This window comes from Lampetra fluviatilis, chromosome 28 (assembly GCF_964198595.1).
Source record: "Lampetra fluviatilis chromosome 28, kcLamFluv1.1, whole genome shotgun sequence".
NCBI lineage: Eukaryota > Metazoa > Chordata > Hyperoartia > Petromyzontiformes > Petromyzontidae > Lampetra > Lampetra fluviatilis.
Genome location: NC_136302.1, coordinates 6,547,858 through 6,572,520, shown reverse-complemented (window position 1 = coordinate 6,572,520; position 24,663 = coordinate 6,547,858). Strand labels below are relative to the sequence as shown.

The following is a 24,663-nucleotide window of genomic DNA, read 5'->3' as shown; positions in this document are numbered from 1 at the left end:
CGTAATTGTTTACATTTCTTCCCCAGGTGATGGCAGCAGCCCTTGCCCCTGCAGCTGTTCCTCAGACTGCAGTAAGGGTACACACCGATTGAGTCTGTACATAACTACCCTTATTTGGCCTGCTGGCACAGTCGTTAGAGGTCACAGGTCACGGAATATTGTGAGTTCAAATCCTCCATTGGTGGTCAACATGAGGGCAGATAAAATAGGGACTACTTAGTGGAAAGTCAACAGTGGTTGTCCTTTCGAAGTCCACTTCCACAGTCCTCAAAATGCACTCAGCCTGGCACAGGCGCTGCTGTGAAACCATCGTCACTTTGTGGCGAATCACAGCTATTTGTCGTCTTCGTCGTAGTTGCCTTGGTGTACCGAGCGAATGAGTTAAACACCGCAACTTGTGTGCAGGTGGTGGAGCCTCCCCGTGCTGTGGATCTGAAGGCTGCGGTGCTACCTCGGCTCCTGGTAGGCAGCGATGAGCTGTGCGCCTGAGTGTTCGTGATATGGATGTGCGGGGGGTGGGGGCATGCCTCTATCGGTGTGTCAATCTCAGCAGACGACAACCCAGCCCTTGCAATAGGACAGTGATAACTGTAGCGCCTGTCGCCCTTAACCACCTTTAGGTGCCGCGGTGGCGAGATGGTCACTAACTCGCCTGGTATACAGAAGGGGCATTGGGTTCGATCCCGACCCTGACGCCTGTATATTTGGAGTTTGCGTGTTATCCTCGTGGTCGCATGGAATTGTCTCCGGTTTTTCGCTCCACATTTAGAATCAACAACATCACTCGGTTAGAGCATTTGGCTGCCATAGAGTTCCACGTGACAAGCCACTTCGTCGAAGTATCATTTGTGGTCAGATTGTTTCTGAAAAAGAGCTATGTAGCTCAGTGGGCCTTGCCTGGTGAAATAAAATACGTTAAAATGTAAATAGTTAACTCTTGACGGGCTAAGCCAGCTGAGAGCAATAAAAAAAATCTCAACACATTCGTCAAACAATGCAGCCCTAAACTACAAAACTTAATATATAATAGGGGACGTTTTGGGCGATAGCTCGTAGCAAAGATGATTTATCTTACTTGTGTTTGTGCACCACTGCCAACGCAGTATCACAAGTAAGTAAGCCTCTCTACCCCTAGCCAATGTTATTGAACTGTAGAAAATACGATTGAATCCAGGAACAGCACGTTTAATATACCAATGAGCACTTCACGGTGACTGAATAACATCGTTGGCTTTCCCATAATACAGTCCTTGTCACATTCGATTTCCCTGTTGATTTGAGTTCATGCATATATAAAAAAAAAAATTGGAGCTTTTTTCTGCTACGTATCGTCTACCAAAATTGTGTCCATTTGAAACTCTCCATGTCGACCTCTTAAATTTTCCGAGTTTTCTCAGGGCACCACAATTGACATTGTGATCTCCAATTTTTAAATCACTGATTTTTTTAAATTCCCCCCTCCACTGTGCTCTGAAGGAGGACCAATGCCCCAAGAACACCAGCGTATTATATTTGCTTCCACTATAATGCAGTGGTTAACACGACTGCGATGAGTTAATTTGTGTCGTACTCATACTTGTGCACCACATGCAAAAAAAAGTCCCATGATATTTCTGTCCTGTGATGAGAATGTTTTTAGTGTGTGCACAATTCCCTTTGCACCGTGGGGATGCACAGGGTGACGGTGACATCTCCACAACTTAGTCAGCTTATTTTCTTGTCCTTCCCCCGCACCTTCGATTAACACGGTTGGCTACGTACGGCGTGAAAGAAATTCAGCTTCCTTGTCACATCAACCCCAGAGCCCGCATTGTACTACATGGAAAGCTCTGCAATCAGTGGCATAGCTATGGAGTGTGCAGGCTGTAATAAAACTACGGGCCCAGTGGTGGTGGCGGCGGCTATGCGCGTCTCTAATCCAGCGCTGTGTAGTTCCCTTCCCTTCCCTCGAACGTCGATGGGCCAAAATAATACCCTGGATTGCCAAAAGGCGGTACAGCAGAGTGCGGAATAAAACCCATCTGTCCCTTCTCTATGGGATCGCGTGTTGCCCTCTCGCACGCGTGGAGTTTCTCTGGGTGCTCCGATTTCCTCTTATACGCACGAACACTAAATTGTGTGAAAACAACCAAGAGCCACTGCAGAGATGAGACAATCGTTGACGCCGGCTCACCCGCCTGGCTTGCCTGCAGTTCCTCGGCATTGTGAGATGCAATTTGCCCAAGGGCTGGAGGGGGGTGCCCCCACGCGCTGAGCCACGAACAGAGGGAAATCGGACAGGGGAGGCCATTTCACATTCTCGCACCAGAGCCTGTGCCGACCTGACGCTCCGCCACTTGTCTGCAATTCAATGTTGATGCCACAGTCGATTGAGTGACGTCCGTTGTTGTTGTTATTGTTGCAGATTCCCAGCCTACAGTGGTGGCCGTGTAAAGTGATGGGGTGGAGCCTCGGTCCAGAGGGTTTTAGATTTGTAGAAGCCCCAAACTTTAATTGGTTGCCTCAGGTATTGCAATAAAATTACGTAGAACAAGCAACGGTGACGTCGGTCTGATTCATTGCAACTCAATAAGTTTCGCAGCGCTCTGACAAGCACCGGGGCAGTGCCCCCATCTCCACAGAGAAAGGTGGGGGGGGCGGGGTAGTCTTGTGCCAAATCTGCCCAAATCTCAGATGCCAAGCAGGTTGGTGCCTGGTAAGTGCTTGGACGATGTACCACCAGAGTTTGCAAAGTGTTGTAGTCGTGGAGCTAATACGTGTTCTGAATTGATGGCGGTGTTGAGTGCAGCCCTTTCACATGTGTGGGTTTTTCTCCGGTATCCTCCCACACAAAGCCAAACGCCGAAAGGTATTGGTCACTTTCCAAATTGCAGGATCCCCTTGAAGACGAGTCTCAATACTGGAGGGGTTTTTTTGCGGGGCCAAAAATGGTATTGGCAAGCAAAAATAATGCATGCGTTATTATTTGAAATTTTTATTAAACAACAATACAAAAGCAGTAACGAACATTTCACATCAAGAGCAGCGAACCAAACACGAATGATTGTCCGCATTTAATTCCAATAAGGCTGCAGCTGAACAGTGCATATATAACACTGGTCAACAACAACAACAAAAATTCTGGCCTGGACTTTTGCAGCTGTTTTAGACTAATTTCAGGGTGCTGATTCCAAATCTGATCTCAGATTTGCTCTATCACATCTCATTTTATGCTATCGGCATACCCCATTTTCATTGATTTTACCCGAAATTAACTCCGTCACTTGTGATTGCAAGTTGTTGCGAGTCAGTGACTGCTTTAGTGTTAATATATGGTGCTGTATTTTTAGGATAGTGTGTTAATAATATCATTTTATGTAGATATCCACATTTATTTAATATTTTTCTTCTGCAGTTTTTATTGAAAATGCAATATTTGATATCTCAAAAACCTGATGTGATAGACAAAAACTGATGCCAGATTTGGAATCAGCACCCCACAATTACCTTAAAACCGTTGGAATACCTTATGCCAGAAAAAGTGTGTTGACCAGTGTAATCACCGAAACTTACATCCTCTCATTAATCAGGAACAAAAAAAAATGTAAACAAATTAAGCATGGCTCCCTTACTCAGTTGCACCAGGCACTTATCACAGCATGAACGTTCACAAGATGATAATAAAATATGAGGCTATAGAACAGAAAGACACATCGGTGCACCCAACGTAGAAATCGTACATCGGAAGGTATGGGAAGACTCTCCTGCCCCCAAGTGCACTAAGCAAGGTGGTGCTTGTCCGAGTGGTTAAAAAGAATGGCTCGGCGCAATGCAAGTGTGTTTCATGCATGGACAAAATTACAACCAGTAACACAACACGAATTCACTTTCTTGAAGTTATCTTACAAAGACACCTTTACAATTTGTGTCCCGCTCAGTTTCACATCGCCAATAATTGCTGCAACGAACTGAACCTGGCACAGAGTGGTAATACCCAAACATGCACACATGCATCGACTCTGCCCCCATAACCATGCAATCATTTTGCGGCAGGTTAAAGGGAACAATGGAAAGCTTGTTCAAACTCCATTTCGCTCGCCGCACCCCAGCCCACGTTAACAGTTTTGCCTTTCATGGTTTGCGCACAATGTGTGAACACTTGATTTGCAAGTGGTTGCAGAAAGCAGGCGTGACCACGAAAAAGCGGTCCAGCGAGGATTGGAGTTGAGACATCCCTGGCGTGATCAGGCAAAGGGAACCCCCCCTGTAAGAAGTAGAACTCAAGGGTCCAGTAGAACAGGAAAAACAGTCAAGGTTTCCAAAAAAAAACCCAACGATTCATGGAGGCAGTCAAAACAACCTTTTAAACAGTACTCCAGTAACATGCTAAGCCCCATAGCACCAAACCGTGCTACAATCAAATTATAGTTTAAGCTTATAGTTCCGTTACGTAAGCATTGGTTGTGAACAAAAAAAAAGCATACTTACAAAAACAAATTAAGTTAATTTTGTACAAATATTTTCTGACGAATGTAAAAAATGCATCCTAAAATGCAATTGTTCCTGCCAAGCTGGAAGTAAATAAAATACAAAAAATAGACTATCTTTCTAACAAGCATACAATAAAGTTAAAACAAATAATTATCTTTAAACCAATGCTAAATATCGAACTACTTCGGCAAGAATATATTTATTCGTTTAACAGATGCATAGGTATTTCATGGAATGCTAAACACAAAACACTTCATCCAGAGACCCAAAGCTCTCAGATTCTGTTTTACTATCCGCCCGGCTAAAAGCAAATGTCCCCACTTCATCAGTACCCAACACATTGGAAGACACAACTCTGTTAATTTAAACCCACTGCCTAAATCTAATTGTAAGCCCGAGTGCAAGTTTTTAGAGCAACTCACTGCTAATTTATGTTTTTTGTCACTGTGATGAAGCTAATATTTTGCCCTTTGCTTTAGCAATGGTTATGGTGTCTTGCTGGTATTCTGTCAAAGCCTTAAAGCTAAAATTGCAAACTGTTCTATGAAACCCAGCCAGTGAAGTTTGTACCACCCAAAGACCAAATCGCCAAAAATGTGCCCAATCTCGTCAGATCTCAGAAACTAAACAGGTTTGATGCTGGATAGGCTTTGGATGGGCAACCACCTTGCATTCAAGGTGTTATAGGCTGCTGCGGAGCTGAATAATCGCCAGACGGCAGCGCAGCATAAATGAGTGTTGGATTGTATTCGCATACACCCCTCGTCTTCATCCGCCTGAGGTATGCTGAATTCACCCCAACAACCCGCATAGCATGGGAAGGCCAGCATCCAGCAGTGGATTGACTAAATGTATGTGCACACGTTTTATATTGGTTAGGGTACTGTGTGCCATAGTGCAGTTCATTCAAGTTGGTCCCCCACCCTTATAAAAAAAAGTTAAATAGCTCACCGAGATTGTGCTGCTGTTGCTGCGCATGTATTCGAAATACTGTTTTGTCAACGGAATAGAAACATTTTTTCACACAGTCTCCCTCCACAATCCAAAAATGCAGAGAAATCGAACACAACACGAATAAACTGGTTGTGAAATATTTTACGTAAAATTCGAACGCGCAACATTTTGCGTCATTCTTATTTGGAAATCGTTTTACGTACATGTAAATGGAAACTGTGCGAAGTTCCTGCCCCACGCTCAGAAGGTTGGGTTGAAGTAGAGGCGTTTGCGGAGGGTGTTGAGTGGACTGGAAATCTGTTTGAAGACACCCTTGGCTTGGTACTCATCAGACAGCTTTTCATTCACCTGAAACGAACAAGAAAACAAGACACGATGACGTGCTTCCGCCCGATAAGACAGTTACTCAAAGACAGACGTCGTCATGGGAGGTGCACCCCGATAAATCTTTATGACCTTTGGCCAAGATTAGCCCAATGATTCCAAGCATATGTAGTAATTACTCAGGAGGCTTGACGACGGGATCGGAGGCACACTTATTTATTAACACAACTTGTATACAGTTAGCGAGTATACACAGGACCTAAGGGGTAACGTCTCCTTACTCGGCTAACAGGGAGACACAACATCTAAGCCCCGCTAACCTAAGCCCAAGTCCTCCACTAGGGAGCTAGGGGAGGCTACCTGTCCCAGCCCTGGTCAAGCTGGGATCCGACCCCCTGAGTTCCCAGACCTGCTCGTCAGTCTGGGCTCTCGGGGCCACGCCACCGGCTTGCCCTGGTCGGCCCTGATAAGGACAGCGAGCCAGGGGAGCTCCGGGGCCTATTCTAGCTGGTCTTCCGTCTTCGCTGGTTAAAGCTGATACCTCGACCTCGAGCCCTCCGGCTCACCCCCTCTTATAGTCCGCGGCCCCCCCGGGAGGGGCCCGTGGGGGATGCAGGTGCGGACGTCGGTGTGGCCACCTCCTATGTGTACGGCCCTAACCACGCCCCTTGTGTTTGTTTGCCATCCGCTCCCATACACAATTACACCTCTACACATATGCCATCGTCGGCTCAAATTTGCACGTTTAACGGTGAGGTCCGTTTCGTTACAAGATATATCGTAGACCGATATCATACACCGGTTTCTAGTGGATGTCTTCCTGCCATTTCAGTTTGTCCGTGCGTGTAATGGTGTACCTCGTTCGTCACACAAAGTTCGTGTGATTTACTGCCTCACCAATTCTCAACGTCTTTTTGTTCCAGTACTGTGAATGGTTTTTCATTTTAATGATTGGCCAATTTCCTTCTTGAGTATTTTGCATGTGGGAAGACCTTTGACTAGCCTGAGAAAACCCATCACACATACGATGCGACAACACTTGAAAAATAGGTCCAGCAACCGACTTTGCTGTACTGCCATCTCTTATCCATTGCTCAGCCCAGTGGGTTTGGGAATTATGGATTGCAAGCGTGCGCCACCACGGTCGGTACAGCAACCCATCTTAAATTTCAAGGTGGTAAAGGCGCAGCCATGAAATTTCTTACTCACGACACTGCTGGCTGAAAGGCCTCCACTAGCCCCACGGGAGGGTAATTTGGCCTACTCTTCCACACTGGTCACCGCACGCGACCTGCCGATCGACTAACCGCGGTATGTGCATTTATACTGCTGGACAGAGAGCGTTTAAAATAATGCTGAGCAAATTTACTTATTGTGGTATCCTTACCAGTGTGATCATGGAAATAAGGTCTTCGTTGATTGCGTGCTTCTTAAACACCTCCAGCATCACCTGGATGAACCAGGATCCCTGATTGCGGTCCCTCCACGACACAAACCCTGCAACACATTGACGGTACGGGTTAGCTAAGGTCTCCGATGTTCGTATACTTTTGGCGATCCAGGCCACTCTTGCACATGAGACTATTTAGGTCTCTTGGGTTAGGATTATGTTAAGTTTGACCCAGGTGGTAATAATTATCACATTTAAAGCACTGCTTCTTAAATACCTTACAGTAACGAATATACTTCAAATATCTTCCACACACGATTCATGGTCATCATCAGCCATTGTTTATCCACTGCTGGATGAAGGCCTCCCCACACCATCCAATGGTTATATAACCCCCATGACCTGCAGTGTCAAAGCCCTCATCCAACAATGGATTGACACACACAGCCTTAGACATTTACAAGGGAAGGAACATGCCAAGAGTACGTGTACCGTGGAGATGGAGCAAAGAAATCAGCTGATGTGCATATGCCAGGTGGATTGTTACATCGCAAGACCATGACAGATTTCTCAATTGGCTCTATCATGGGTTTGCCAAAAGGGGATCCCTCTCCAATTGCCACAGCTGGGTAAATCCATGAGTAATTGGGATGTTTTCTAAATTTTCAGAATGATCCAATACATCAAAAAAAATGTGGCCTACAGAAGATGCTAATATTTTATTAGTTCAGAATGATCCAAAAGTATGACGCCAAAATAAATAACGTCACTTCCTTGGATTTACTGACAAAGTTTTGTCATTTGGCATCTAGTGGCATCACTTTTTTGCCAGCACAGGGGACACATTAAAATGTAACAATGTGAAGGATCTGAAAAAAGATCCAAAAATCATCCTTTGAAAATCCGAAATCTGAAAATCCCGAATCCGAAACTCATCCCAGATATATGCACCAACACAGGATGTGGCACGTGGAGACAGCTTGGGAACGGGCCATCATCCAGTAGTGGACTGATCGTGCCTCATGACGACGCCAACGACGCCGGCCGCAACCACGGCGGTTACTCGCGCGGCAGGCAGAAGGCAGCACGCCGTCCGTGCCAAGCACCTGGTAGGGAGGAGTACGCCACAAGCATGTCGCTCATGGATGGCAAGTGCGGGGTGGCGTCCTCCTCTTCCTGGCTCTGGTTGCGCGCCTGCTCAGAGTACACGGGCGACGCGTCCGGCTCGTCGTCCGGCTCGTCGTCCAGCTCCGACGGCATGGCGTCGACAGACGTCGCGTTGCCGTTCACGTGATCCCCATTGTCGCCGCCGTCGCTCTCCTGCGGGCCCCGAGCTCCCCGGTCTTTCTCGTCTGCAGAGGGGAATGAGAGCAACGAACGCGTTGTTAATTAATACGCGCCTATACGGTGGCGAGATGTTAACTCCCTCTCCTGGTATGCAGGAGGCCGTGGGTTCGATCCCGACCCTGATGCCTGATGTATATTTGGAGTTTGCGTGTTCTCCCCGTGGTCGCGTTAATTTTTCATCGGGTCCTCTAGTTACTCCCTCCAGATTTAGAAAGATGAGTTTAGAGTGTGTGGCTGCTATAAACGTCCGCATAAGCCACTGCGTTGAACTATCATTTGTGGACAGGTCACTTCTGAAAAAAATCTATATAGCTCAGTGGGCCTTACCTGGTAAAATAAAAAGTTTAGTTTATAGTTTTAGCTGCACCCCCCCACCGCCTCCCATGTGATGCAATGAATCGTCAGGGTTTTGGGGATCACAATTAAATTCAAAATTAGATTATTTTGTCTAATTTTTATTACACTGTTTCTCTTTTTTTATTTTCTATCAGTATAACACGTCCACGTATAAATTGCATGCCTAGCCATTTTTGTTAATTTCAAATTCAATGTGTAATAAAAGACTTGACCACGATCTCTGGCTCAGTGTCCTTTATTTGGTCCGTACTGTATTACCCACACGGCTCTCTCTCTTTGCTCAGTCCCCACAGTACTGACTCCGATGTCTCTCTCTTCTCCACCAGCAGCCCCTCTGTTGGCCTCTGTCGCTCCTGTAGCCCCACAGCAGCTCCGCTGCTGTTACTCACTCTCAGCCCTCCTGGCTGTATCGCTGCTGCCCTTCTCCCTCTTGCTTACTCCGCAGCGCTGACAGCCTCGTGCTGTCTCTCTCTCTCTCTCTCTTCGTCGCTCCTGCGACTCTCTGCAGCCACACCGCTGCCTCTAACACACAGCCTTCCTGGCTGTACTCTCCGCAGCTTCTCACCACCCTTTAGCTCCCTGCTATTCTCCGGGGTTGGCTCCCGCTGTTCAACGGTGCCCCCTCCTCACGTTCGCCCACGCGGCCCCACTCTTTTCCATTCACACCCCGACTGACTTCTCTTTCCGGTTTACCCACTTAAGGACCCCAACCTTTCACCCACGTCACCTGGCTCCGCCTCCCCGTGACGTCACATCCGGAAGGTCGCTTACGCCCGCATTACCCCACCCTCCCCCGTAGAAAAAACCCAGCCGACCTCGGCTGAACAATACCAAAGCGTAATGCCGTGAACCGACCTTCTGCGCTAAAGGACACCAAGCATGCAATATAACAACAGAACAATAACAACAAGTAACATCAACGGACGTACAGAAAGCATGCAATAAATACAAGGGTAAGAACAAGAACAACAACACAACATACAATCAACGAAACGTAAGTGATTTAGAGCGTGTGCGGGTCGCTGGACCGTCCCGGACGGTCGGCGGCCCGCTCGCAGAACGGGAACGCGATGGAACTCGATGAATGACAGGGGGTAATTCTCCTGTTGCGGTTGGAAGTCCACCAACGTCCCGTGTTCCTGAAGAATCAGTCTTGGCCGTGTCCTTCGAATGTGCCTGCGGCGGGGTCAGAAGGGCTGCAGGGCTCGAAGGTCTCGCAGAGCTGGCAGGCGCCCTCCGAGCAGGGCACCTCGTCCCCCTCGGTGTCACGGCCGACCTGTCTGTTTCGGAGGATCTTTAGGCGACTTGTCCGGTGCCGAGGCCTCCTGCTGCGGCGGAGCCGGGAAGCGGGCCCAGCAGTCCTTGGCGTAGTGGCCCCTACGCCCGCAGCGGAAGCAGTCGACATCATTGCGCCGAAGCGCAGGCCTTGCATCCCGACGGCCCCGTTCCGATGGCGTAGCGCGCGGCCCCGGGCCTCCGCGTCCCGACCATGGAGAGGAGGCGGCCGTCAGCTCCCGAGGACCCCGCTCATCCGGCACATAGACCGCCTTTGTGGGGTCCCACCCCATCGCGCCTCCTTCCTTGACGGGCCCACCCGTCCATGCCGCCACTTGCTTCCAGCGACGGAGATTAAACTGCGCATCCAGACACTTTGCTGCCGCCCGGGAAGTGAGCTTCTCATGTCCACACACAGGCATGGGGATCCCCAGATCCCGAGACAGCTCCAGCATTTTGCCTAATATGAGAGGCTCGAGCAGGTCCTGTGGCGTCTCCGGATAAGCTGCCATGGCCAGCTCCAGCACCGCACCTCTGAACGCCACGGGCGATTCCTCGGGTGCTCGTTGTCGTTGAGCGAATCGCCGATGCGCATCGTCAGGTGGCTCATAAGCGTCGGCCATTTCTTCAAAAACTCCGCATAAAGTCTTCTTCTTATCGGCCGTTATGGAACGGAAAAATCGAACCGATTCGTCGTCCAGTAGAGTCGGCAACACTTCCAAGGCCTCAGCATCGGTCCATCTTGCTGAACGTACCGCCGCCAAGAATCGGCAGGCGAAAGCGCTCCAATCGCCCCCGATGGAGAATTCCTTAACTGTGGTGAGGTGGCGACTCCGACTCCTCTTCACGTTCTCTTCAATTGTTGGTTGTTCTGGAGGCAAATTCAAAAAGGCGTCGGCCCGCGGCGTGTCCAAGATGGCGGTTTGGCGCCGCGGGACGCGCAAGATGGCGGCTTCTTGCCGCGTGGCTAATGGCGGCGGCAGGGCAGGCAACGTGGCGGCCCGTGGAGCACCTTCAGCTTCCTCCGTCGTCCTCGGCGTGACGAGTTGACATAGCTGCGCCAGGACGTCCTTGAGTGCCTCCAGTTGCACCGCCATCTGTTGCCATCTCTGATCAGCGTCCGATGATGTTGACGGCCCCGCCATCGCGCCGACATCTTCCACACCCGTCCCCATGCTCGCTTCAGCAGAGCTCTCCTCCACCACCCCAGCAGGATCCATGGTTGGAGGGAAATCGTCGTCGTCGGACGATGAAGCTGATGCTGGCGGCGGAGTAATTTTCTTCCTCACTTGCTTCGACATGCCGTTTCACTTCTGACACCAGTGTAATAAAAGACTTGACCACGATCTCTGGCTCAGTGTCCTTTATTTGGTCCGTACTGTATTACCCACACGGCTCTCTCTCTTTGCTCAGTCCCCACAGTACTGACTCCGATGTCTCTCTCTTCTCCACCAGCAGCCCCTCTGTTGGCCTCTGTCGCTCCTGTAGCCCCACAGCAGCTCCGCTGCTGTTACTCACTCTCAGCCCTCCTGGCTGTATCGCTGCTGCCCTTCTCCCTCTTGCTTACTCCGCAGCGCTGACAGCCTCGTGCTGTCTCTCTCTCTCTCTCTCTTCGTCGCTCCTGCGACTCTCTGCAGCCACACCGCTGCCTCTAACACACAGCCTTCCTGGCTGTACTCTCCGCAGCTTCTCACCACCCTTTAGCTCCCTGCTATTCTCCGGGGTTGGCTCCCGCTGTTCAACGGTGCCCCCTCCTCACGTTCGCCCACGCGGCCCCACTCTTTTCCATTCACACCCCGACTGACTTCTCTTTCCGGTTTACCCACTTAAGGACCCCAACCTTTCACCCACGTCACCTGGCTCCGCCTCCCCGTGACGTCACATCCGGAAGGTCGCTTACGCCCGCATTACAAATGTGCCCCACCACTTTTGTGGGTCATGGGGTTTATTCAACCATACTTCACCACGCTGGTCAGTATGGGTTGGTGTACTGCAGGACAATAGATCTCGCCGCACTGCTATTCTGCCGACAACGTAGACCCGTAGCAGCAGCAGCCTACAGCACACCTCTCTTATCCACCGTGGCGATGGAGCGGTAACACCCGCTCATGTGCAAGTTCTCGGTGGATTACGAATCGCAAGATCGTGAGATGGTGGAGAGGCTTTCGTCACAGCTTAGGAGGCCTTCATCCAGCAGTGAATTTGATCATGGCCGATGTTTATAAACTGTACGATAGTATCCAAGCAGCTTACCTCCTCCGCAAGCTTGGATGAAGAACAACTTCGGTTTCCCCAGCAGTGAGGGGCAGTCAGTCCCGGAGAAGAAAGACACAATCTCCTCCATGCGCACAAACAGGTCGTCTGTGCCGAAGACAGCCCCCGGGAACCGTCGGTGCTCTATCTGTAGATGTAATATCAAAATCATCATCAGCAGCAGCAGCAACACCAGCATCAGCAACGGCTCCAGCAGCATCCTCATCACCATCACCATTATTATCATCAACAGTAGCACCATCATCATCAGCATCCTCATCATCATTATCATATGTATGAGTCACACATTCTGATTGTAATTATCCTTATGAAAGATGTCCATGTATTTAGATCATAGATATGAATTCACATTGCGTTATATTGTAATGCTGCACTTTAGATTGTTCTATATTTTCTTGCAAAGTGTAAATAAAAAAATTAATAAAACCCTTTCACCAAACAGTTTTCACGACTACATAATTCTATTATAAACATCCAGACTTTGCAGCGTGTGAACAAAATTCACCGTGCGCACAATTTTCGATCGTATGATTTTGCTGCACCGCACTGAAAGCCTCCCGCACTGTTTGCAATTAACCTGCGGCAACCCAGCGGAATGTCTAACAAGAGCGTTCTTGCTTACACAAATGCTGCTGACAAATACTTGTCCAGATTCGGGCCTAGCCTCATGGAACATATTCTCATTTGTGCACGATAAAATTCTCCCCTTAAATGTTTATCATTTTATTGCATAATTATACTGCATCAGTGAATTGCGGTAGCAGTAGTAGTCTTAATTAAACAAGCAAAGGAGACTGTTTACTTGATTAAATAATATCAGGTCTACGAGCATGTTTGCCGGATTCATGTTTCCCGATAATTTTAGTTTGTTATTAAAACGAGGCAACCTAGCAGTGGTTTCAATTGCACAGGGGCTCATCAGAAAAGTGTGACCCACGGTAAGGTGTATTTATCTCAGAGGTGTGTTTAAAGTTCAGAGTATTTTGCTGCAAAGATGCGTCTGGGGCGTTCACTCATTTGCCATTTTCAGCCGTGAGCCAGTGCGAGAAAATCCACATTCCTGTAGTTAGTAGGGAGAGGCTAACCAAAGAAGCAAGAAATGCTGACTTCACACAAAGCGATATGCATTTCTCTATGCAGTATTTAAGGGGACGGGGTAGTATTACCAATTGCAGTTAACAGCATCGAAGTTCTTGACATTTGTTTCGGCAGAAAATAATGTCGTTATCAAGAGTGGACTGTTCAGCTCGAAATTATGTATAATTTACGTCCCTTTGGCAATCTACAGCCGTTCGTGTAATGGACAGGGGAGGGAGCTATCCATTAGGGCTGAACGACTTGGGGAAAATATCTAATTGCGATTTTTCTTACAAATATTGCGATTTGATTTGAGATTACATTTTTTTAAGTCAAGCTTCAGTTCAATATTCACTGTGCAATAGATTTAAAACGTGATGGAGCATTAGCACATGATACCATGAAAATATGAACTGCTCTATATATTCTAATGCAAGGATGAGAACTTAAAAGATATGAATTGCTTCCAATGTATTTATTTAATTGTTTTAATTGAAATAGAGCAATCCAACATAGAACAATTGTTAAGTTAAATAAATAAAGTTATAATAATAAATAATAAAACAATTCCAATAAGAAAGTTATAGGACTTTTCAAATCACAAAAAAATTGCGATTTCGATTAGAAATCGATTAATCGTTCAGCCCTACTCTCCATTGTAGTGTTTGTTGTGGGAGTTGTTAGACCATATTTATCCACACTGGTTAGTGTGCAAGTTAGCGAACTTAAAGAGAGGGGGGAAGACTGCTCCAGATACAACATGGCACGAATATCAACTGTGCCTGTGAAACGGGCTCGTGTTGCTGAGCTCATTAGCGCAGTGCGTGAACAACTGCACCATCGCTCCCCGCCACCACGCATTATATAACAATAGCCAAGCATGTAATGTGCAAGCACACATTTAATATACACTTTACATATTGAATTAGCTTTTGCCAACCATCGAATTCTTTGAAATGTACGTTCCTGGAACAATTAACAATGCGACTACACACACGTGACACAAATGCATACAATGCACGCGGCCGCTGTGTTTAGTTTGAGGCTGGTTGCTGGACTTTGCCTGTTGAACAGGCTGTTTGTTGAACAGGCTGCTTGTTGAACAGGTTCTTACACCTAGATTTGAAGCTTTCGTGACTGCAAGGATTCATATTCTTAGTTATTTCGGTAAAGTCACGTAGGTAAAAAATCTGGCTGTGACGGTCCCACCTGATGACGGAGACTTGTGTTGCCTCCGAATCGTCGTGATTTTTATTTTATTTTTATTAATTTTAATTATTTTTTTTTTACCTACGTGACTTTACCGAAAGAACTAAGAATAAGGTTCTTACACCATCAACTGCAGGTCCTCAACTACCGCTCGCAAACCGATTCGCGCGCGTGATGGCCGCACCTCTCGTCCGTGCGACATGATAACAACGACGCAGCAGTCCGCTTTCGTGTGGTCATCAGCTGCGAGCGATATGAGGGCGCCCTGCATTTCCTGAAAGCGGAGAGGCAGCGGGTTAGATATGCGTGTAAAAACCCAAGAGCTGGCTTTCATAGGCAAAGTCACTGATTAGCAAACAGACTGGTTAAAAGACTTAGGTTTGTTTGTGAAAGAAAAGTGGCCTTGGACAGGACATGTCGCTTGATGACCGGTGGGCGAGAATAACTAATGAGTAGGATGGCCACGACATCATAAATATAATTAGTTTCATTTAAATAACACACAAACTGTATGGCCATGCTAAACAGTGAACCAGGGTGACAAGTAGTTTGAATAAAATTACTGTTGCCTAGAAGAAAGCTTCCAATCTGTTAGGAGACACACAACCTCCAAGTATGTGAATGCATGCAACCCCAAAGTTCTTGTTAAGTTAAAATCTTATTATGCTAAACTTGAGCTGTGTATGTGCGCCCGACTTGTACAATGTGCTAAAACCATTAACACCACCACCACCATTGGAACCTCATTTGCCAGTAGCAAAATATGATGATTGGTTTTTTACCCTTTTATCTGGCAAATGAGGTTCCAATGGTGTAAATGCTTACCCCGAGCTCTCATACTCTGATGGTGCATTGTCTTTGAGTTGTGCGCCTTTTGGCGTCATCTGGTCCAACATCATGTGAGACTAGGCTCTAAGGAAAGCTGTCTCAGGTGTGGACCAATCAATTTCAAGGACAGTTATCAGAGTTGTGTTTTTTGTTTGCATTCCGACTGCAGGTACCACCACCACCAATTAGGGCCCAGTGTACAATGCAGTCCTCCACTCTTGTCCACTCAATCTCTGCCATGAAGAAGGGCCACTGCCCACGTCGTCACCGACTGTACGCGTCTCCTCTTTAGGGCAGTGCAATTGCCGAATGTGTCGCGTTTCTGTGCTGCAGCGTGGGCTCAGCTGAACGTCTGCACCTGGTTTGTCGCGTGTGATGGTCGCTCATTCAGCCGACAGCCGCCTCACCTTCTTGGATAGGTTCTCTTTCACGGTGACGTCGAAATGGAAATTGTTCGTGAACATGTCGGTGATCTTTGCACAGTCAATCTCCGAGCCTAAGCGCGGTTGTAACTTCCTGAACTCCATGTTGTTGATTATCAGACATTTCCCACGTGGTGACGTCTTCATTGGATATTCCTGCACAGTCAGTCAGCAATGCACAGTTTAAATTTCTATTTAAAGCTTTCGTGACTGCAGGGATTCATCTTCTTGGTTCTTTCGGTAAAGTCACGTAGAAGGGAAATAATAAAATAATAAAAATATAACATAATAAAATACAATTCTTGTCAAGGCGCCCTTCCTCCTCTAACCCAGCTTAAATATACGCTGCCAAGCTTGGTGGTGTTCATTCAGACGCTGTCTTTCCGACAGACCTGTTCTTCACCTGAGGACGGCTGCTTGCGTTGTGGCCCAAACGTCGTGAGAATTGTATTTTATTATGTTTTATTTTTATTATTTTATTATTTCACTTCTACGTGACTTTACCGAAAGAACCAAGAAAATGCACAGTTTGTTGCGCTTTAATGAACTGTTACTCAATGTGTGCCTAACTTGCTTATGTCCACAAAGAAGCAGGCACCCACATCTGAGCCACCCAAATTAAGGATTTAATTGAGCAGAGTTTTGATGTGTCAATTTCCTCTGTACAGCGTCTTTTCATAGGTTTACAATGTGACACGGCTGAGCGGTAGTGCATGCGTCGCTTGTTGCAGGGGTTCGAGCCCAGCTTCCGCCCTGGTTAATACTGCGGGTGTATTTACCAATAAAATGTGCGCTGTGTGCTTCACAGTCGATGTTAAATATCCAGTGCCGTTATTTTAAAATAGGCCATGTGTGCCGGCATCGTGGCGCATATTTCCGAATTACTTAACTGGGAAAAGCCACGTAGAAACATTGCCCCCTATTGCAGACCAAAGCTCACTTGCAGACTGGTGCTACGGAGACCTTGTGCCACACAAGGGACATCTGGCGTCTCCTTAGCTAAACCACAAAAAGGGTGGCTGAGAGGAAATGTTATGCAAGGTGTTTCGAGTTGCGGAGGCATTCAAGTACCCTAGAATTCAAATCCTTAAATGCATCAATAATACAACACCACGTTTGTTTGTAGGCTGGCAATTTATACAAATTGGAGATGTCGACAGGCCCCAAAGAGAACACGGAAATAATTGCAGCTGAAGGCGAATTGAATCGCTAAGTATAAACTGGACAGATATATAAACAAAGAAGTGCTTAATTACAAGGATGAAAAGTGACGCATTACAACGAAGGTGATAGAGGTGGACTTGGATGGGGTGTTTCTTATAACTAGGAGCAGTCTGCAAAAAGATAAGAAAGAGGGGTAGTAGACCTTTGGAGAGCACCTCAGAAAAGTATTACTTTCATGAAGGACACAGAGAAAGAGAAGATATACAGCATTTAAGTAAAAGCACAAGATCCTAGGAAATGGCAGCATGATAGAAAATATATGATTATAACTGGATAACACCACAAGTCTCCCCATTCAAGTTCTGGCCATGCCTTGATTTTGCTTAGCTGTGGACTAAACAAAGGAGACATCTGCGGCTGTACTTTTAATGTGTAACACACTAATCTTTGTTCAGAGGGAGACACTGCATCGTGAGCTGTTAATGGCAAATAAATGCTGCCTTTCTTAGCTTGATAAACATCAGAATGACTCACTCGGTGTTCATCGCGATCGGCTGCTCCTTCAATCTGCTTTAAATCTGTGAACAACAAAGCAATAAACAGGTTTTTTTTTTACTGAAATGGCACCATGTGATAGAAAAAATAAATAAAAAAACCTGAGTTGAAAGGTGTTTCAACAACTATCAAAGTCTAAAACTAAAGCACGTTTCACAACTTCACAATTTAAAGTTGAGATGATCTCATGGATGTTTTTCAGAGATGTCATATTGTCTGTTCAAGGACACGACTTTGAAGGTAATGACAGTGCTTCTTAGGAATTACTGTCTGCATGAGTCATGAACTGAAGATAAAATTTAAATATTATACACTTTTATTGTTGAAGGAGAGTAAATAAATACACCTTTATCTTTCCACATAAAAAGTGTTGGCTATTCAGACAAATATTATTTAAAAAAACAGCATTTATTGAAACAAGCAGACACTGGAGCAGTTTAAAACTTCAGGATCTCATCAGAAGCCAAGCTTGTTAAGCAAATGCTGTTGGGTTGCCAGATGTTGTTGGCAATATTGGGCCCTGTCTACAAGATCAATTCCTCTTCATCACAAAAAACAGTCATGAAAAAAAACTCATTATGCTTTGTCATGGATCATTTTGGGTAAACATTTTTTATTACATAAACCTACTATGGCTTTTTTAAAACGTAAAGTGCTTATTTTTTCGATAAATTAAAATGGAAAGAACTGACAAGTTGAACTGTGAGTGGGTATGATTAAAATAACAAGTCAATGCATTGGCTTAGAAAACATCAATTAATTTAGCTCTATGCAATTTACCTACAGGATATAACAATAAAACGTTAGCGAATTTAATAATATTATTATGCACCTCCGATTAGCAGAGTTGGCTACATTCCGTGCGAAAGAGGTTCAACATACATACAAAAGGTAATATTATTAAATCGATGTAAAACACTGAGCATGGGACTGGTCGATCATGAGGAGTTCTATTTAACAAACGTATGAGCCACCTGCCTGGAGGGCAATGATTTATTAACAGGATGCAGTACAGCAAATAGGTTTATGAACTGTCTGTGCAAAGTCTAAGGGTTTACCATCTTGCACCTGTTGGATATCTCACGACAGAATACATTCCTCTCAAATCATCACAACTCGGTAAGATTTTGCAGCATCATGAGATGCTCAATGCTTTGTAAATTAAATTAAAATTATATTTAACTAGCTTTACTACCCGGCTTCGCCCGGGGCTTGGATTAACCACGCCCGGCCGCCTTTGTCTCCCCAGTGGCGATGTTCACACACCACAGCAGTTACTCGTTTGAGGCTGAGTCGACCTAGGGGAGGCCCAGGAGCGGTTAAAATAATCGTCACTGGTGGTGGCCGTGAGCGCGCTAACCACTACACTACAATGCGTTACGCTTCCACGTGCGCGGGCCACGTGACAGATGTGACGTCACAGCTCACTTGCCGTGCAAAAAATATATGCATTATTGAGCTCCCCCCCCCCCCCCAAAAACTAAAACAAAAGTGTATTTTTATAATTTTTGCATGGTGTACAGTCTGGAAAGTACCCACATGGCAAATTTCAAGTTTGTTGCATGTCGGGAAGTACGCTAAACATTTTGAACAGACACACATAATCACAACTTTGCCTTTTATATTTATGGAGATTTTCATTCTTTGACAAATTGCAATTCCTAGACAAGCACATTAGCATGGCCGGCTATGTACGATGTGAAAGAAGTTCAACATATATACATGAAAGCACGTACGGTTTAAACTCCTGTTACGTGTGGGCCCCATAACACGCAACTCATTATCAACGGCACCAATCGATCTGCAAATATCCTATTATCCAGAGATAGCTTCTTCCCATTGAAAGAATATCTGCAGACATGTAGTCAGGAGCAGTCTTCAGGGAACTACTCCATAAAGGTGTCCCAAGCTTTTCTCACAAGTCCTTTTACCCTTTTTCCTGAAATTCTCGACCCTTCTTCCCACCTCATCTGTCCCACACCAATCCCCAAATCAATTCCCATGCCAATCTAAGACGAGTGCTTCAGAACCGTCCAATCGGACTGTGCTCGACACACCAGTGGTCCATGTGACGGCTCGTGAATGGGCAGGCGGGTTTAACGACACATTCATATTTACGCGATCTAACCCAAAAAAAAACTGTATCATGGATTTAATTTCCTCGTCGTACACACAACCGCCACGTGTCATGTTTGTGTGCGTACCTGAAATGAAATCCGGAGCACCGCCCGGCACATTCTGAGGCTCGATGGGCAAGATAGGCAAGCTGCGCCTGCGAGCGTCGATTTTGTCGGAGGCGAGTTCCTCGCGTATGATCTCGGCGAGGTGCGACTGATTGCTGTCGTACAGGGCCTCAATGAAGATGGGCAGAGCGCGGCTGCCTCTCTTCTCCAGCTCCATCAGCATTTTGCTTGCACGCTCCCGCCGAGTGCCGGAATTCTGATAGCACACGCGGCAGGTGGAAATGGTTGGGTTGTTTTTTTTCTCTCAACCACGCGATCCGAGCACAGGCCGACAAACAGTCCCAAACCGCCAAGCGCCCAGCGACAAATAACACCATTGATGAAAGGGTAATAGATAAGAATGAGTGCCTCTCTTGACTTGAGCAGGGTTGGAATAACTGGGGAAAAGAGACAATGGGATGGAAATTCCAAAATCTAGTGGCAAAAGGGAAGATGCAGGAAGAGAAGTGTTTTAACCGGCAGCTGTGGGAGGTTAATTGTTGTTCTCATTACGGTTACTGAGCACAGACCCACAGGCCAAAAATGCGACAGCACCACTGAGGGGTAATACTCACAAGTTTGCATGTTTCTTCAAGAGTATGGTTATTGGAATTTGATCAATTGTGACAATATATCAAATCAACATGCTAACTGGATACATATGGTTATTGGAATTTTATCAATTGTGACAATATATCAAATCAACATGCTGACTGGATACAATCGATAAGATAAATTAGCTTCATATAAAACCAGGTAAGAGCCCCTTTCAGACAACATGTCTATTTTTCAACATAAACATGTAAATCAAGTGATATAATGTACAGTCTCACTGCCACAACCACCACCAACCCAAATCGCTTAAAACATGTACAGCAAAGCAGCAAATGCATTGCAACTGGATAATCAATGGTTGAAACGGGCTGCAAAATATGCGATGGGGTGAGTCAATGTCAATCCGTGTTGTGCATCAAGGATGTCCTTACATTTATTTCTTCGATCATGTCGTCGGAGAAGATATCGTTTGCCACCAAGTAGTCGTACAGCGCCTTGGGGTCGAGATCTTTCACCAAAGTCACTCTCAAGCGCCGAAGTTTCAGTCTGTGCTGCTCATCCATTATGCCTGCCACAGGGATTTGTAGTCCTTCGAACGATCCTGTTAGAAGGAAAAGGCCAAGGACTGAGCACTAGAAAGCATACAAGCACTTATGTAATAAGGCAAAACATTTCAAAAGACAAAGCCATGTTTGTACCAGAGGTCGCAAACGGGTACCCGATACCCGTACCCTACCCGATACCTGGCTACCCGTACCCAGCCGGGTACGGGTACCCGTTTGCGACCCTGGTGCGGCCGAGTACGGGTACGGGTAGACCATGAGTCACTGGTGAGTAACTGTTTGTCACTCATTTCCCAACGTCTTGTTTCTTCTCGCAATTCAAGTTCCTAGAATCAACCCACCCGCGCCTGCAACATGGCTTCATCCCAGAGGTCGCAATCAGGTACCCGATACCCGTACCCTACCCGTACCCGGCTGGGTATGGGTAGGGTACGGGTACGGCCGGGTACGGGTACCTGTTTGCGACCCTGGTGCGACCGGGCACGGGTAAGGAATCAAAACCCGTTTGCGACCTCTGGTTTGTACCATTCAACTCTTCATGTTCAACAGTCTATACGTATGTACTTGGAGGTGGCCAGGATATTACAGTGCTGATATGGATTCATGAAACTATCTATGTGGAGTGTTACTCTCTCGTACACATGGTGGATTTTCAGTACCCCCCCCCCACGTTCTAAAGACTCATTCATGGAATTAACCAAAATCCCATACATAGGATGACCCTCCTGAGTCTTGAGATTCAGCAATGCTTTCCTGGCGAAATGAGGGACGTTATTTAATCATATTGAGAAAGTTGCGCATTTAAATCCCAGTCAGGAGTCAAATCCGCCCATTATTATCATCATGCATTCATAGATAACTAAGTGAGAACTGTACTGCTTTGCGATAAGACAGCAGTGGTTGTCCTCTCGAGAAAGTGTGGAATTATCAAAGGTGGGTCAACAAGACTAAATGACAGGAGAACCACGTAGTTTAAGCATGCTGACACTTTGAGTCAAGATTTTAAATTATGACTAGTCGAGTGAGGATCTATATTGGGGAGTTAAGCGATTGCCAAATTGTCTAGTATTTGACTAAGCTAGACACGAATAGGAACCGGTATTTCTTCTGGACAAGTGCCTAATTCAAGTAAAGGTCGTTTTAACAGCACCCCTGAAACAGCATGCTTAACACATTCCAGCAGAACAGTTCCTAGTGCCACCAGTAAAACACAGCATGAAATCCAGATCATGGTCCTTTGTTCAGTAGTTTGAAGCTGATGATGTTGAGCTAACAGTACGCAATAAACCACGTGTTTAATATTTACACTGCGAACTACATGCTAAATGTGTTGCAGAAATGCACGTGCTGCTATTTATATCTGAATAATAAACACACGAGTAAAGGTGCATCCCTGCATTTGCTCAGCCCACTGTTTGGCAGAAGGGCCTTCACCAAAGGGAGCTCTAGAGAGGGCCCCTATAGAGGGTATTTTGGTCTACTCTTCCACACTGGCCAGACGTCCCAGAAACGGTGGAAGCATCAAGACGTTACCCCACCACACACGACCTGCCGATCCATTGTGGTGCACCGATTTATACTGCTGGGTTGACAAGAGGCTGGAGAATCTAAGAAAGTTGCCCCATTATTTCAACTGCATCCCTTATCAGGAGGTAAGTGGTAAAATCGAAGCACGGTACTGTATTCTGATTCACAAATCATAATGCTATAAATGTATACATTATAATTCAAATTTTTTTTTTACCCATATCGTATGAGAGGCCAGGACAATGTTTACACTTTGCAGGATGGCGTCACGCTTACCATCCACCGTCAATAATAATCTGAAATATCTCTCAAGCTGTGACCAGTTTTCGAACTTCAGGTACAGTACATGCCTTGACGTGCCTCAAACATGCCCCAAACATGCCCCCATTCGTTCCAATTGCGTCACCCGCTGCTCAAAGGTCAGACAACAGAAGGTGCATCTGGGCATATTCAAAAAAAGCACGCATGGGGAATTCCCCACGTGTGTCTCTTTAAAAAAACACAAAACCTCTTGTATTGTATAACCAATAGAGATGTCATTTGTCTGAGATGCGATTATTCGCTCCTGCTCTGTAACTTGATACATTGTCGCGATTAACGGTGGCTTTGTGAATCCCATAAACATTGTTTTTCTTACAGTGGCAATGTAGCGGCCACTTGCAGCTGCAGTGGGGGAGGAGGGGGTGGTCACATTAACGAAAGCAATGATTAAAGTACTGGAATTGCCAAAAAAACATCCGAAAAACTAGCAGGAGCCTTCTGAAAAATACCGACGTTCAGATCGTCTTCCTGGGTCAACAAAGGGCACTGCATGAATTCGCCTGTGTTCAATACGAGGATATTTCTTCGTCTGTGCTGTAGCTTTGCCAGTATGCCTTCAGGCGTTTGCGTCACTTTAGCCCTAACAACAACAAAGCGTTGACAGTATTAACACTGTACATGTTGCAAGCTACTCGCGGGCGACTGCTCCGACACATTTGTTGTCGATGCGCACACGGTCCTGGTCCTGTGATTGTCAATCCACTGCTGGATAACGGGCCCCTCCTACTCACAAGTCGGTCACGGAAGATGTTTGACCATACTTCACCACGGTGGTTCTGGTTATGGAGGCGAAGGAGGAAGGGTGGGTGGGGGAAGATCGGTTCAAATATCACTCGCCACTGATGTTTCCCGTGACCGGGAATGGAACCCAGGTGGCAGGGGGCATTTGCAGCATAACGCGCTAACCACTGCGCCACCGCTCCAATGACTTCTCCGATGTTGAATTTCGACCATTCTCACCCCACCGCCACCGTCTCTTCTCACCATAACGCCTCCAACTTGCCCACGTCCATTGATCAATACGTTCCACGATCGATCCATTGCTAGATGCAGGCTTTTTCCTATCGCCGTGGCTATAATCGACTGCCTTTGTTGCTGTTGTGAACGCGGCCTCTGCTGACAAAGCTTCAACACCGGCATCCAACGTCGTGCACGATAGGCGAGGAGTTGGCGGTGTTTGTTTGTGTGTCGTGAGCGGCGCTCAAGGCGAATGTCACGTTTAGTGGCGGAGTTGTGGGAGTTTAATGACAAAAGAGGCGACGAACGCTGCTGTAGCCGCTACGATGTAATCCAACACCCGCCACACAGTACGATACCATCGCTGTGTGTGTGTGTAACACAACGGGTATGAGGCGAGTAGCAGAGCGGCGTAGCAACTTCTTGGTTCGACGTTAAAAACACGGATGTGGTGTTTGGTTGTTTTGCCCGCTCAGCACTAAACGAGAACAGCTACGAAGTCAAAAGTACAACGCGGGCCGCGAGCGAAACGATCGATGATTTTACTTTAACATCACACACACACACGTGCTAATGTGCTTACTTGGTGGTCAACGTGTCCGGTAGCACAGACGACGACGACGACGATGATGATGAAGGAGGATGATGAGGAGGAGGAGTGGTTGTTGCGAAGATGCTTCAGCCTCTCGGTGTCGCGACTGACTGTGGCCGGGTTCTCAGCTGCGGCTGCCGGGAATCAACAACCGTGACGTCACCACTCCCCCCACCCTCCACCAGCACAGCTGGGGGTGAGGGGGGTAGGGGTGGATTCCGAATGTTGATGATAATGTTTATTTATTATTTATTTAATATTTGTTTGGTATAATTTAGTA

At 46.5% G+C, this 24,663-nt stretch overlaps 2 protein-coding genes across 2 annotated transcripts in view; one reads left to right on the top strand and one right to left on the bottom strand.

Annotated features, from left to right (window-relative positions):
- The window catches only part of LOC144942659 (uncharacterized), an 8,398-nt gene extending 4,300 nt beyond the window's left edge, over positions 1–4,098 (top strand). Inside the window, exons 5-8 of the mRNA XM_078869457.1 lie at positions 27–71; positions 406–462; positions 2,405–2,506; positions 4,033–4,098. Coding sequence (XP_078725583.1) covers positions 27–71; positions 406–462; positions 2,405–2,506; positions 4,033–4,098 — 270 coding nt within the window. The remainder of the gene's footprint in view (positions 1–26; positions 72–405; positions 463–2,404; positions 2,507–4,032) is intronic.
- Positions 2,976–24,663, bottom strand: CASP9 (caspase 9). The gene is made up of 10 exons (XM_078869597.1): positions 24,375–24,663; positions 20,855–21,024; positions 19,851–20,085; positions 17,626–17,669; positions 15,913–16,083; positions 14,862–14,951; positions 12,371–12,518; positions 8,245–8,490; positions 7,136–7,245; positions 2,976–5,772 (listed from the first exon to the last, which is right to left on the bottom strand). Exons 2-10 carry the CDS (start codon positions 20,984–20,986, stop codon positions 5,665–5,667), a joined length of 1,284 nt encoding a protein of 427 aa, XP_078725723.1. The 5' UTR covers positions 20,987–21,024; positions 24,375–24,663; the 3' UTR covers positions 2,976–5,664.

Coding starts and splice junctions, on each gene's coding strand:
- CASP9 (XM_078869597.1), bottom strand. CDS start 20,986: ATGGATGAGCAGCACAGACTGAAACTTCGGCGCTTGAGAGTGACTTTG. Junction 16,084..17,625: donor CCGATCGCGATGAACACCGA/GTGAGTCATTCT, acceptor CTGACTGTGCAG/GAATATCCAATGAAGACGTC. Junction 12,519..14,861: donor TCATGTCGCACGGACGAGAG/GTGCGGCCATCA, acceptor TTACATCTACAG/ATAGAGCACCGACGGTTCCC.